At 41.0% G+C, this 13,924-nt stretch overlaps 1 protein-coding gene across 1 annotated transcript; it reads right to left on the bottom strand.

Moving 5' to 3' along the window:
• Nucleotides 1-306: 306 nt before the first annotated feature.
• On the bottom strand, nucleotides 307-12,766 carry NPL (N-acetylneuraminate pyruvate lyase). Its single transcript, XM_075287365.1, has 12 exons — nucleotides 12,659-12,766; nucleotides 9,395-9,466; nucleotides 8,203-8,276; nucleotides 7,493-7,580; nucleotides 7,279-7,336; nucleotides 6,923-6,998; nucleotides 4,829-4,921; nucleotides 3,935-4,077; nucleotides 3,810-3,856; nucleotides 3,253-3,337; nucleotides 3,079-3,118; nucleotides 307-1,489 (listed from the first exon to the last, which is right to left on the bottom strand). Exons 2-12 carry the CDS (start codon nucleotides 9,460-9,462, stop codon nucleotides 1,290-1,292), a joined length of 972 nt encoding a protein of 323 aa, XP_075143466.1. The 5' UTR covers nucleotides 9,463-9,466; nucleotides 12,659-12,766; the 3' UTR covers nucleotides 307-1,289.
• Between the last annotated feature and the right edge of the window lie 1,158 nt (nucleotides 12,767-13,924).

Genomic DNA, 13,924 nt, shown 5'->3' on the forward strand with positions numbered 1-13,924 from the left:
ATACCATAAATGTTTGAGATGGAAGTCACCCCTTTATCTCTATATCTATACGTGGTGACTCATACAGATATATATATAGATGCAACCTTATCTTGTAAAAATGGCTAATGGTGCCCTTTAGTGCTCCATTCAGTAACTGTGCCCCAACTACAGTGCTCTTTAAAGGAAATCCATCACATTCAACATAATTCACTTTTCTCATATCTTGGACACAATACACCAGATTATCTGTTTTTAGTATCTACAGAATTTCTATATATTTAAAGAAAAAACAAGGTTAGACAAAAAACTGTTTATTATGCCATCTTTATCGCATGAACAGTCCATCTTTTCCTGGTCATACAGATTCAAGTATTGTGCCTGCAGCAGATCAAGGTTATAAGACATATAAAAAAGTGCAAAAATATTCATCTTTGAAAGTGATGAGCGTACAGTAAGAGAAGTGTATTTCATGGCATAAGAGTAGGAAAAGTGAAGGAGAGTAATATTTTTAGTTTTACAGTTAAAGGAGACAATGTAAGTGCATACACTGAACGTACCACCGCCATAGTGTTATCAGGAAAGGAAAACGTTACAAAATACTGGCAGTGTTACAGTGTGTTCACACATCCAATGTGCCAATGGCGCCGCACCTCCCATGAGGCGACCTGAAGCGACCGCTTCAGGCGGCGCTATGCCAGGGCCTCGGGAGGGCAGCATTTTTGCTGACCTCATTCTTTGCACAGAAGACTCTCATTCTTGTGAACTCTGGGGGTTTGACTGCTGTGACCCCAAATGTTCACAAAACTGACACCTGTCCTGTGAATATGAGATAAGCTCTCTACACGTCAAATACTCTTTCCATTAATAATCAAATAATAACCTTTCCACCAATGTGGGACAATTACACTTTCAGGTCCTTAACCCCTCCCCTCCCATTTGTATTTCCCATAACTGCTCCAGTGTGATCAAGTAATTATTAAAATACATATTAAGACACAAACACATTTTTAGAAAAATTAGTTTTAAATTTTTTTTACACGCTTGGGTTTTTAAAGGTTTTAGAAAAGCGTGAGTGCCAGACATCTATGATATAAAGGGATGGGACAATATGAATAGACATATCAGTGTGTATGTTCTTCATGTATTGTGGCGAATCCTTGACTGTTACAATAAGATCTGGTTAGTTGTAGATTATTACACTTGTTATTAGCACAGACATTGTAGTTCCCTTGAAGGACCTCATCTGGTCCTTGAAGAGTTGGTTGGATTGTATGACACACTGGTGAATAACACCGCAGCGCCATCATTCATCTTGCAGACTTGACGCCCTTTGTTATATGGTCATTGGTTTCTGGACTTTCTTCTATAAAGCCTAGCCTTTTCATTTCTTCTCGCACTTTTCCTGGATGCTCTGGCTTGAAGCTAGACATCAGTGGGAGTCTCGGTGGTCCTAGGTTGATTCCAGATACTTCAGACATAATGTTCTTAAATTCTGGTAATCCCCAGCCTTCAAAAGAAGGAATGAAAATCGTAAGCTATTCTGACATCAATCTTAAAGGGTTTGTCAAGGATCAGAAAACATGGCTGCTTTCTTCCAGGAACAGGGTCACACCTGTCAATGGGTTCTGTTTGGTTTTGAACTGAGCTGAGCTGCAATACTACACACAACCTGTGGACAGATGTGGCAGTGTTTTTAGATGAAAGCAGCCACGTTTGTCCAGTCCTGGACATGTGTTTTCATTCCCCCCCCCCCCCCCATCAGTATAGATTTGTACCCTCACATTTTCCAAAATCCTAGCTTTCATGTGGTTTCATTGCCCTGCATGGAGGATATGGAAGGTAGTAGGGCTACAATACCAGACTCAGTCAAGAACACCTTCACACAGCAATACAATAGCACTGTGCAAGAAATTACACAGCTCTGTTCAGTAGATAGTCGGCAGCATTGCAGCAAACCATGGAGCACTGTTATGCCTTGATTCTAAAGCTAACCATACACATTGGATTCATCTCAGACAGATCCACTGATTTTGGCCACCTAGTGTGTATAGATGTGTCCTGACTTTACCCAATGGCAAATGCAGGGAATAGGACTGTTCGATTTCAATATGGATTATCCATTTGTTTTCAGGGGAAATAAGCTGCTGCCTTCATGTTTGGCAATGTTCTCCCCTCTACCTTCTGGGAAGACATGCATGCTGGACACATGGTAGAGACAAGTGTGCAAGTGTGTGTGTGTGCGGGGGATGGTTGGGAAGAAGAGCTGTCAACATAGTGAGAGCTTGTCTGATAAATAATGTGTTCGGTCCTTGAAATCTACCCAATTTGATAGAGATTTTTTTTCCATAAATCAATAATACAGTGCATGTACATGAGAAATCACATTACATGACTTAGATTCTGTATTTTTAGCATTTTTTGCCTCTGCATTTTTCATGTTCTTCCTGAGCTGGTAGGAAGAGACTAGTAGATATGATGTCTCACACACACTACACACTGAAAGGAGAGGAAAATCTGCTCTATAACACTCACTCAGAAGTGTCAGCAGGGTCATATAGGACATTATAGATCCTGACTTATGCTGAAGTCAATAAAAACACTTTGAGTGGGGTAGAAACTTCAGAGTCATCTCTAGAAGTCTCTCTGTAACCCAGCTCCTGTTCAGATCTTCCCCTCCCCATAGACATCTATGTAAAGCTGTAATGCGTCCTTCTCTTATCTACAGTCCTCTATTGCTCTAGAAAGAGGAATTCAGCAGAGATTTCAGAGTGGATGTCAGTTTAGTAGGGGAAGGATGAGCAGGGGAACAGGAGCCATGTGGAATAAGAAGGAAGTATTTTTTCTCTGATAAAAATATATTACTAAGTTTCTTATATTTGTTTGTATTATTATTATTATTTATTTATATAGCACCATTAATTATATGGTGCTTTACATTTGGGTTTTGTACTATTTATTTATTTGTTAAAAAATTAGAAACCATCTAAGAAACAAAAGGGATTCAGACCCTGAAGATGCAATAGTATCAGTATAAGTGAACCTGCATGGTAGGCATGGCTAAAGATAATGAAATATGCCGAGGAATATATAACATACCTAGGGCGAAAACAAACGTCATGAACTCCTGTATATGGCACTGAAATAAAGGACACAAATATTTAATTGGAGTTTCAGAAAGAAAAGGGAGTGCGGTGACCGCTATAGTTTAGAACAAATCCTCAATTCAAGCAATGTCATTTTCTGACAATACATTTCCCCTTAACAAGATACCTGAATCTTCCTGGCTTTTTCCAAGTCTCCTTCCAAAAATGCAGTCAGTATTTTATGGGTGGTTGCTCCCAAATAGTTGTATGTGCTGTTGGAGAAAAAAATAAATAAAAAAAATCAATCAGTCCCAGTCAATGCAAAGCAAAAAGTATAGACAAATATTTAAGTAATAAAAACGCTCTGCTCTCTTTTTAAAAGTTTTTTTTTTCCCTTTCAGGCATTTATGATACATTCACAAGTACAGGACCACCTCCCCAGACTGTGGATGGATGTGGCCGCCTTGCTGGGTCCCCACCTATTGGTGGAAGTTGAGAATACTCCTTCTGAACAAGGTAGTACAAATGCAAACACTAAAAGCTTCACCAATCTTCACATGATAGACCATAAATTTCGCCAATTGTTCCATTCATCTGAATGCAGATATTCATGTATATGCTGCAGAAATCCAATTCACATTTATATATATGAATTTTTGCAAATGTTCCACTAAGTGTGGATACCCTCCCAACCCCTACAATGAATGCCGTGTATCCAGGTAAGAAGAATAAATGGCGCATTACCTGCCCACAGCTCCATGAGCCCCAAACACCAGAGCCCCCAAAAGTTGCTGCAGAGAAAAGAAAAGACCATTGAGTAAATCCTGCTGGTTCTTGTGTTAGAATGTAAATAATAGTATAACACTTGCCTCATCCACACCGTACAGAAAGTCGTATTCTTTGTATTCATGGACGCACATACTGAAGTCGAAAAGGTTCATATCACTAAACTTCACTCCTCGGAATGATGGGATGTGAACTTTCATCCTGCCAGCGAGATCATTCACCCGATCTATATGTAGCAAAATATTGAGAAAACTTAACAGATCACACGTCTAATGGAGATCTATCTATCTATCTATCTATCTATCTATCTATCTATCTATCTATCTATCGTATATTCCACTATTCAAAATGTCACAAGGTAATTTGGGGCCCCGTGACTTATTTTGCAGCGGGTCCTAAAGCGACACCTTTATGTATAAAATATAGAGATGTATACACACACACCTGCTTAGGCTGCATAGTCTGATCCTGCAGTTATACTCTCCTCTAACCATACCTTACTTCTCACTAACAAACGTAATTCGTGAAGAAGGGGATGGATTAAAGGGAGTGTAGGATAAGTTTTTGCTTGCCACTAGGTAATGGCATCTCATAGGTCTGTATAGCAGCTGTTGCCATGATTCAGTCCGAGACTTTTGAACTCCTGTATTTGTAAAGTGACTTCCATTTTTATTTAAGATACACTGAAAAAGGTTGAAAACAAGGAGACATTTCTTTAGTACACCCCAAAATTCCCAGATGACGCCAAGTTCACATCTGCATCAGGTGTCTATTCTTCTGATGCATCACAGAACCAGAAGAATGGACAAACGGACCACTAAAATAGTGGATCCCAATGGAGCTTGATGGATCCCATTAAATATCATTGGGTCTTTTGGGTGGTCTGTTCTTTTTATCTCAAATGACATCATTTTTTAACCATCGATTTCCTACGGACTCCGCAAAGCAGATGTGAACCCAGCCTGATCCGTACTTACATGTAACTCCAGTGAGGCTTGGTATGTGATAGTAATAGAATGGAAGACTTGGCGCAGCAGAGGCCACTTCTTTCAGGTACATAACTAAGGCATCTGTGGGATAGAAATATGAGGAGTGGTCCAGGAAATACATCACAATTCATATCATATAATTCATTCATATAATACATATATATATATATATATATATATATATATATATATATATATATACACACACACACACACACAGTATATATATATATATATATATATATATATATATATAGGTTTAGTCCAGCAACCTAATAATAAAAACTGCCTAGGAAGTTATAAAATATTGAATGCATTAGTCGGACACCCCCCAATGTCCTGTTTCAACTCTTCCCTAGCCCCCCTGTTGGTCTCTGTTTTTCCTGCTTCAGCATATTGATATGTACATGACCATTGCAATGGCCTCAGTAGTGTTGCAGCTTTCACATGTCCCTGCCGACATGTCATCGCTACAGCAGGAAGAACAGGGGCCAGGTGTCCTGGTTGGAGAATCTTGGCTAACACTTCCAATCTTTTATCAGGAAGAAATCAAGGATGTTATTGAGGAAGACGGTAAAGGTGAGGCTTTATAGATCACCCACTGAACCCAACAATTGTCAACTAGTGACCTACCACCACCATTATCCCAGCAAGTCACAGTCTAGTCTGTAATATCCACGAGGGGTAAGCAGTGCTGTCTCTATATACTTGGTACAATGTCTGGCTTCAATATGACGTGATATTGATTTGATACTGACTTGAACTAATTGGAGTTGAGGAATTAGAAAGGACGTTTCCAAGTACTGGCCCAAATATGGAGTCCATTGAGGTGAATGACTACTGGATGATCTACCAACTAGAACATTTAATCCTAAAACATGCCAGACTGCAAGTAAGAACAAGTTGTGTATGGATGATATAACCAACAAGATGGGAGCTCCCATGTTTATAGCACGTATGTGATGGCATTCTTGTCTGGTGGAATACATGTGGAATTGTGATCAAACTGTTCAGCTACGGCGAAATCCAGGAACATACCCTGAAGGTGGGGAGTGATAAATAGACATCCGGAAAGCCAAATATATATGTCTGATACATAACGATCAAGGTTCCACTTCAACATGTGGATATTCATTATTGCAATAACGGAAAAGTAACAATGTATAACATCTAGGCGAGTAAATTGGTGAAGGTCCTCCATACCCAAAGACACAGAACGTCAGACTCTTTCTAATTGTTTATTATTGGTTCTTTTAATATCGCCATAATTGGTCATAAGCAATTTTTTTTTTATATTGTTGTCATAGCTGTCTCTAACCGGGTTATTGGGTGTGTTTTATTTGGTATTCATTAAAGCGTATTTCATGTCCTCATCAATGTGTGGTATTGTATACCGCTAGAAAGCCGACGGTTTCGGAATTTCAGCAGCGATATCTCCCCACCATCAGAAGGGTGGGCCTTACAGATGTGAGGAACGCCCCCGACCGTACTCTAATATAGCCTTGTACTGTCAGAGGGGGCATTTCTTACAGCTCTGGGCAGAAAGGAACGCCCCTCTGACAGTACATGGCTATGTTACAGTAGAGACGGGGCGTTCCAGACAGCCCAGCCATGACACTAGGCTGTAAGGCCCATCCTTCTGACAGTGGGGCGATATCAGTGCCAAAATGAATGGCACAGATATCTCCAGCAATGGGGGTGCCTACCGAGAAAGCCAATGATTTGGCGCACTTTCGGCTTTCTTATGGTATATAATACCACACATTGAGGAGTACCTGAAAGGTCCACTTTAAAGAAACTGCTATCTTGAACTCAGGAGATATAGTTGCTGTATTGTATGTAAAGAAAAGCAAAAATGGGTGAGTATACGATCTAGGGACGTTTTAAAAGTATAAATCTTTATTGAGATCAATTAAAAACAATACCTCACCTATTTTTGCTTTTCTTTGAATATTTGGGCACATTAGATTTGGTATTGGGTAACTTATTTCCTATATTGTATGTACATTGAGTATTGGATTATTCTTTTGATTTGTGTGCAGTTCCATTTGACTTAAGTTTGGTAGAGTACAGTCTCTTTACCTGGACATGTAGGTTTGATGAATGAAGGGCTCACGGCAGCGATGGCGTCCGCTCCACAGGAAGCAGCATGAGAGGCCTGATGAAGAACAATAGATAAAGTCATGATAGACTACGTTTAGTAGATGTAGAAGACACGAGTCCAATAAAATCCATCGATATTGGGATGCGTAGAATACATTTGAGAACTGAATATGAACAAAGCAAGACTCAAGATCTCAGTATAACAACTTAACAACTGACTATCCAGTTGACCTCTCTAGGGATAAGATGAAGAAGATCTCTCGTCTAGCTTAGTACAGGTGTCAAAAACATATAATAACAAAAATTATGGAAACCACATTGTATCAAACACTCACCAAATCTTTTGAGTCTTCAAGGCTCAGACAACCAACATGTACAATCACATTGTCCATCCTGTAAGAGATGAAGAAGATAAATTAGTGAGTGTGAACATTTACTTTATATACCTGTAATGTATAGGTTCACGTTAATGAAACACTCCAGAATTTTTTAATTTTTTTTTTTTAGCTATTTAAGGTAGTCATGGAAGTATATTAAAAATCTACTCACTTGCCTCTGGCGTGCCTCACCCACTCCTCAGCGAGCCGCTTCCTCTCTTGGACACTGAGTGACATCCCCTCTCCTGTTGTCCCGTTCACTGTAGAATATACAGAACACACAATGGTTATCAGGAAATCTATAGATGAGATTTGTAATTCTCAGAAGGTTCAAGCAAAACCTCAACACCCCCCGGCACCTTGGTTGTACTGACTGTCAGGAGAAAAATTAGTGCACTACTAGTCCCCATATATAGGGATTTACTGAAGGAAGCAATGTGGGTAAGCTGTGGCCACTGCCGGGGAAATAAGTCATCAGACATGTAATACATAGATGGGTCAGGTCCAGTGGAGAAAGACTCCACTTGATGATCTCCATATTCCCCAATATCTTCATGTAGAAACCCCTTTTAAGGAACCTGCCATTATGTCATACTTGCCAAAACTCCTGGACACCGACAAAAAAAAAAAAAAAATGGCTTGACCTTACAGATTCCCAAAAGAGCAAGTAAATCTCACAGGCCTGGTGCAATACTGCCTGCAAAAGTGTTTGGATAGCTAGTGTTACATAACAGTGCGCATCACTTTATTGGTGGGATAACCCCTTTAAGATGAAAAATTCCACCCATTGTCTGTGCAAGTTCTTGTAATACTATCCTCTGATTGTTACTTAACAGTAATGGGCTTGGGACTGTGAAGCAAATTAGATATGTAGAAACTCACCAAATATATTCTTAACTTTCTGCTTATCTACCAAGTAATCTACATATTGTTGGATGATGGACAGATTGATCTCACTAGAAAGAAGGAAAAAATAATAATAATAATAATAAAAAAAATCCAATATCACATTTTGCAGAACTTAGAATGTTTCACTTTTATTATCTGGTATTGGTTAGGAATAGAGATGAGCGAACCTCCCGAGATTTGTTTTGTTTCAGGTCCGGGTCATTGATTTGTTTCAGATCAAACAAGTCCGGATAGAACAGAAGTGAAATTATACTCTGGGGTCTCTGCAGACCTCATAATATAATAGGATGAAGCCCAGGGGAGGTGAGTACATATAAAAATAACATGTATACTCACCTTCCGTTACCTCTTCACCTTCACCTTCCGTTACCTCTTCTGGACTCCTCGCAGTGACCGGTGCTCTTTTTCGGTCTACTCTGCGATGTCATGTGCCCAATCTCAGGCCTCAGTGATGACACCGGTCGCATGACGTCACCGAGGAGACAGAGAGAACACTGGACGGTGAACAAAGGCCCAGAAGAGGTAACGGAAGGCGAGTATAAATGTTTTTCATGTATACTCACCTCCCCTGGGCCTCCTCCTATTATATTTTGGGTTCTGAAGAGAGCGTTTCGCCCATGTCTAACAGTAATGATACTTGAGCTGCATTCACATGTGTCACTGTAACTCAAAGTCCATCCAAAAATATCAGCTACTGCCTCCCATTGAAATGAAGGAGAGGTGGATCTGAGGCAGCTTCCGTGTAAAATTCTTACTTGTGAACACCCCCAATTACATTATATTCATATGCAGCAGACATTATGCAGATAATAAGTTTCAGTGAATTGGCGGTACATGGAGTCCTGAAGTCTTCATTTAGATGAATGGATTTTCAATAAATCTGACACATGTGAGTACTCCCTTACTCCGGACTAGTACTGCTACTTGTAATCTTGGAGCAATAGGACTATTTTTTTTTTTTTTTTAATGTAGTTTGTGAGCCCCATATAGGGATCAGTATGTCTTTGTTGAATGGGAGGAAACACAGGGAGAACATACAAACTCCTTGCAGATGTTGTTCCTGACGAGATTCGAACACAGGATTCCAGCGCTGCAAGGCTACAGTGCTAACCACTGAGCCACTGTGTTGGCCCCATGCAATAGGATTATTGAATGGACAACTTACCAGTTCAGATTCATGGGTGTGAAGGTGGCAGCTACAAGGCCCCTCAGTCTCCTTCCATCAGATGCCATTATTCTGTTGACCAAAATGAAATTTTGACAATTTTTTGGTAAATTTTTAGAAATTGATGAAAAGCACAAACTCACAATCCTGTTTACTCTACTGACATCCCAGGATTGTGACTCTGCAGGGCATTTTCTTCATGTCAAAGGCTAATCCATGGCACAGAGCACTTGATATGTTACTTATCTCTCAGTAGGTAAATGACAGGGTGGCTCGGAGTACTGAGACATGTAAGGATTTTGATAAGTAACCAGGCGGCAAACTGTCCGTGGTTAGTCAGGCATGGCTTATATATCCAGGGTCAGGAAGAGGAGCTGAACAGGATACAGAAATGCTGAGACTACACAACTGGGAACAATACAGCATAGATAAAACTAATAACATAGTAGGGATGTGCTGCTTCCTTGTGAGTAAAGGGAAATATGAACATGAACCTATGGCAAAATCTGTAGCAGGGCATTCACCACTTATAATAATGGTGGCTTAATACGTGACAGAGGGGCCTATGAGCACCCTTCATGCACCAATGTTCAGGGAAGAATCCCCTATAGATATGACCCTTGGTCCTGGGCCTAAATGTAACCCAGGACAACAGAGCGTATATATATATATATATATATATATATATATATATATCTCTATCTCATATAGGGAAATTAGGTTCTGTGTATCTGGAAGTTATAGAGTCCATTTCAATGGTTAACTTTAAAAAGTTTTTGTTGCAAAAAGTGCTCATCCTATATCCATAGGATAGAGGTTAAGTACCTGATCGGTAAGGGTCTAACCCCTGAGACCCCATCGATACTGACTATGGGGTGTTTTCCTCCTGATGCACTTTCAGCCAAGGAGTAAACAGGCTATAAGTAAAAAACAATGTATATTCAGCTCACCCCTTAATCATGAACACCTGATCCTGGGCCGCACGGATGTGGATGGACCTTGTTCCACTTGTAAAGCCAGCAAAAAGTAAAGAATATCCAGCGTCTCCAGAAGGTAAAAATTAACTTTTATTTCCGCATTAAAAAAATATAAGCATCACAGGTAAGTACACCCAGCGTACAGAGATTGTTTAAGCTACGCGTTTCAGAACCTTGCTGGTTCCTTCATCATGGCTGAAGGAACCAGCAAGGTTCTGAAACGCGTAGCTTAAACAATCTCTGTACGCTGGGTGTACTTACCTGTGATGCTTATATTTTTTTAATGCGGAAATAAAAGTTAATTTTTACCTTCTGGAGACGCTGGATATTCTTTACTTTTTGCAGGCTATAAGTAAGGGCGGGTTCACACCTAACGACTTTTTTAACCGAACACAAAGTCGGACATGCAGGACTTTGTGTCTGGGTAGAAGATGCACATGGACGGACGCTATGCAAATCCATTCATGTGAATGGGTTTGAAAACTGACTGCCGGGTTTCCGTCTCCTGTCCAGTTTCTCGGGCGGAAGATGGAGACCTGCAAACCGGAGAGCGGGCGCTGGTGTGAAACCGCCCTAAGAGAAACTGCGCAGCCAACAAAAATGCAAGCATGACATACCCATATTGTGGTGTAACAGGAATGTTTAGAGGCCTCTGTCATTGGGGCGGTGTCATTGGACAGAGGCCACAGTACACCACAATATGGCTATGTTATGCTTGCGGTTTTGTTGGCAGTGTGATTTGTCTTCTACTGTTTCATGAATTACATTTGTTAGTGAGAAGTAAGCTACGGTTGGTGCGTACGGCCAATATGTGATGTTTTATATCATTATTGGGTACTTGTAGTGAGGCCTTGTCTCGTTTTTCCCAACACCCCTTTTTTATTATCTGTGTGTTTGTCTTTTTCTACATTTATATGTTTTTTATACTATGTCTTTAATAAAATCATCTTGCTCTTTCTGCGTGCCATCTTATTTTCTTATCGTTTCTCTTTGTAAATTTTGTTGCTTTAATATTTGGATTATTTTTTGGATAGGGGCTAGCACTAAGTTATCTATGTAGTAATACAGCCCTTTTGTTGTTTTGTACTATGGTGTTTTTGTTGTTCCCTTAGGATGGTGGTATATTTTATGTGGTAGAGGGACGTTTGGGACCCCCTAGGGTTCAGCGACTGATAGGGACTGCTAAATTGGTGTCCTATAGACTTGACTGTAATACTTACAACAGTGAGTAAACACTACAGCTCATGATCTGTAGTCCCTGTAGTCATGGATAGAACATCAATCGTAAAAAAGCTGATTAACCCTTTAAAGGATACAGTCACATGGGATGTAAACAGAAACAGCAAAATCCACATGTACAGGATTTGTACCCATGCTGAGATAAGGCTAGGTCACATCTGCGCCAGGCTCTCCATCATTTGGGTCCACCAGGGAACCCAAACTACAGAAGTATGGACACTATGGAAACAGCAGACCCCATTATACACCAGTGGTGTCCACCATTTTGATACCAAACGTGGCACGGATTATATTCCTCTGCACAGGACTTTTCTCTGTCGACTTCGGGCAGTTTCCGCATTGCAAATGTGAACTTAGCCTAAGGATGAATTCTCTGAAAATCTGTATCATGCATTGACATGCTGAGGATGTAAGATCTATTCTAGACCATATGCCAATTTCCATGATGATTTGTATCTGCAGCATGTGAGATTTGCTGCTACTATAACACACTGAGGATTTTCTGCCCACAAACCTAGCCAGAAAATCTGCGGCATTCTCTACCATGTAGAGATGAGCGAGTACTGTTCGGATCAGCCGATCCGAACAGCACGCTCGTATAGAAATGAATGGACATAGCCGGCACGCGGGGGGTTAAGCGGCCGGCCGTCGTCAAAGCGGAAGTACCAGGTGCTTCCATTCATTTCTATGGAGCGTGCTGTTCAGATCGGCAGATCCGAACAGTACTCGCTCATCTCTACTGCCATGTGTGAACATAACTTAAGTATTTTATTTCATACAGGTAAAGCAAACACATATAACAGACACCCCAATAGGAACGGCTACTTGTACAAACTAACATCAAAAGCCTTGCATCCCCATGTAGTCAGTAAATAAGGTCCCGAGCTGTCAGATCTCCTCCAAACATATGTTTATGAGAGGCAGACTACACAGCATAGCATTGTTCTTAGGAAAACCCCTTTAAATTGAGACATCAACGTACAAATGCAACATGGTCAGTCATTTGCAACACCCATATATCCCCTATAGTGTGCAGCATGTACTATACCTTACTATCAGCCTCTTCAGATTGCTATGCACAGCTCTGAAGCTCAGCTTTATATGCTGGGATCACATGACTTCTCCTCGCCCGCTGCATGTTGGGAGGAGCAGTCACCCAGCTCTTGTTATTAGGCTTTGTCAATTACGGAAATGATCCTGCCACCCCCTGTGTGATGTGTGGACATTGTAGTTGTCTTATAGAAGTGTACACGTATAATTCTCAAGCTATGTGATCACCGCCTGACCAGAGCCAACGACATAACAATCATCCTCAGACTACAACCCCCACAAGTCTGTGCAGCACAGATCAGCTGCAGCACCACGTGACGTGTGTGACTGCTGGATGTCCCCGAATAATGAGGCAATATGAAATCTGAAACTTCTTTTTTGTCTAGAAAAAGTTATGAATCACTCTAAATAGGGAAGCCGACAAAGAAGGAAACCTGCTGACTATTGTCCTTTACATGACATCCGCCATCGTGTTATGTGACAAGCCATCCCCTTCTCTAGCTAGCCACATGACCTCAGTTTTGCTTTTAATGGATCTGTGTCGCATTCTTTTTTAATGGACCCATTCGCCTCAATAGGTTAATAGACTAATCCGTGAAAAGATAGTATAGTTCAGAAATGACGGGTATGTGTGCACTATATCATTGTATTCTGCTACTATCCCTTTAATTGGCTCTGCTGAGTCCCTGCATCACTTCTTGTCTTAGCATGTTCGGGATACGAGGCGGTGCAATGATCTCCCCACAGGCCATGTCTTTCATGTTTCCTGAAGTGCAGCCTGTGTATGCTGAGGCTAAACATTTTCTGTTCCACCTGGGCAGGAACAACATTTCCCAGTGGCTTTCATGAGTTCGGTGCAGGATTAATTTGATGCATTGAGTCTGTGCGTTAGGATGCAACCTGTCCCGAAAGCCAGCACTGTTGCGATAACCTGAACAATGCAGAGACATCAACCTGAGAGAGCCCTTCACAGGGTCATTCACGAATGTCAAGGCACGGCAAAAGTGAGAGTGACAAGTGACCTTTTTAAGGGGCATGGCCTTCATAAGTGTACATACAGCATGGTGGCTCAGTGGGTAGCACTGTAGCCTTGCAGCACTGGAGTCCTGGGCTCAAATCCTGCCAAGGGAAGCATCCTCAAGCAGTTTGTATGTTTCCAACATATTGATAGGGAATGTTGCCGCTAGTGGAGGAAAGAAACGAGCTGCCCTTTCTTCAGACGGATTCCACTGCTGAATCAGCCGTGGTGTCCGCCTCATGACAG

Source organism: Leptodactylus fuscus, chromosome 9 (genome assembly GCF_031893055.1).
Source record: "Leptodactylus fuscus isolate aLepFus1 chromosome 9, aLepFus1.hap2, whole genome shotgun sequence".
NCBI lineage: Eukaryota > Metazoa > Chordata > Amphibia > Anura > Leptodactylidae > Leptodactylus > Leptodactylus fuscus.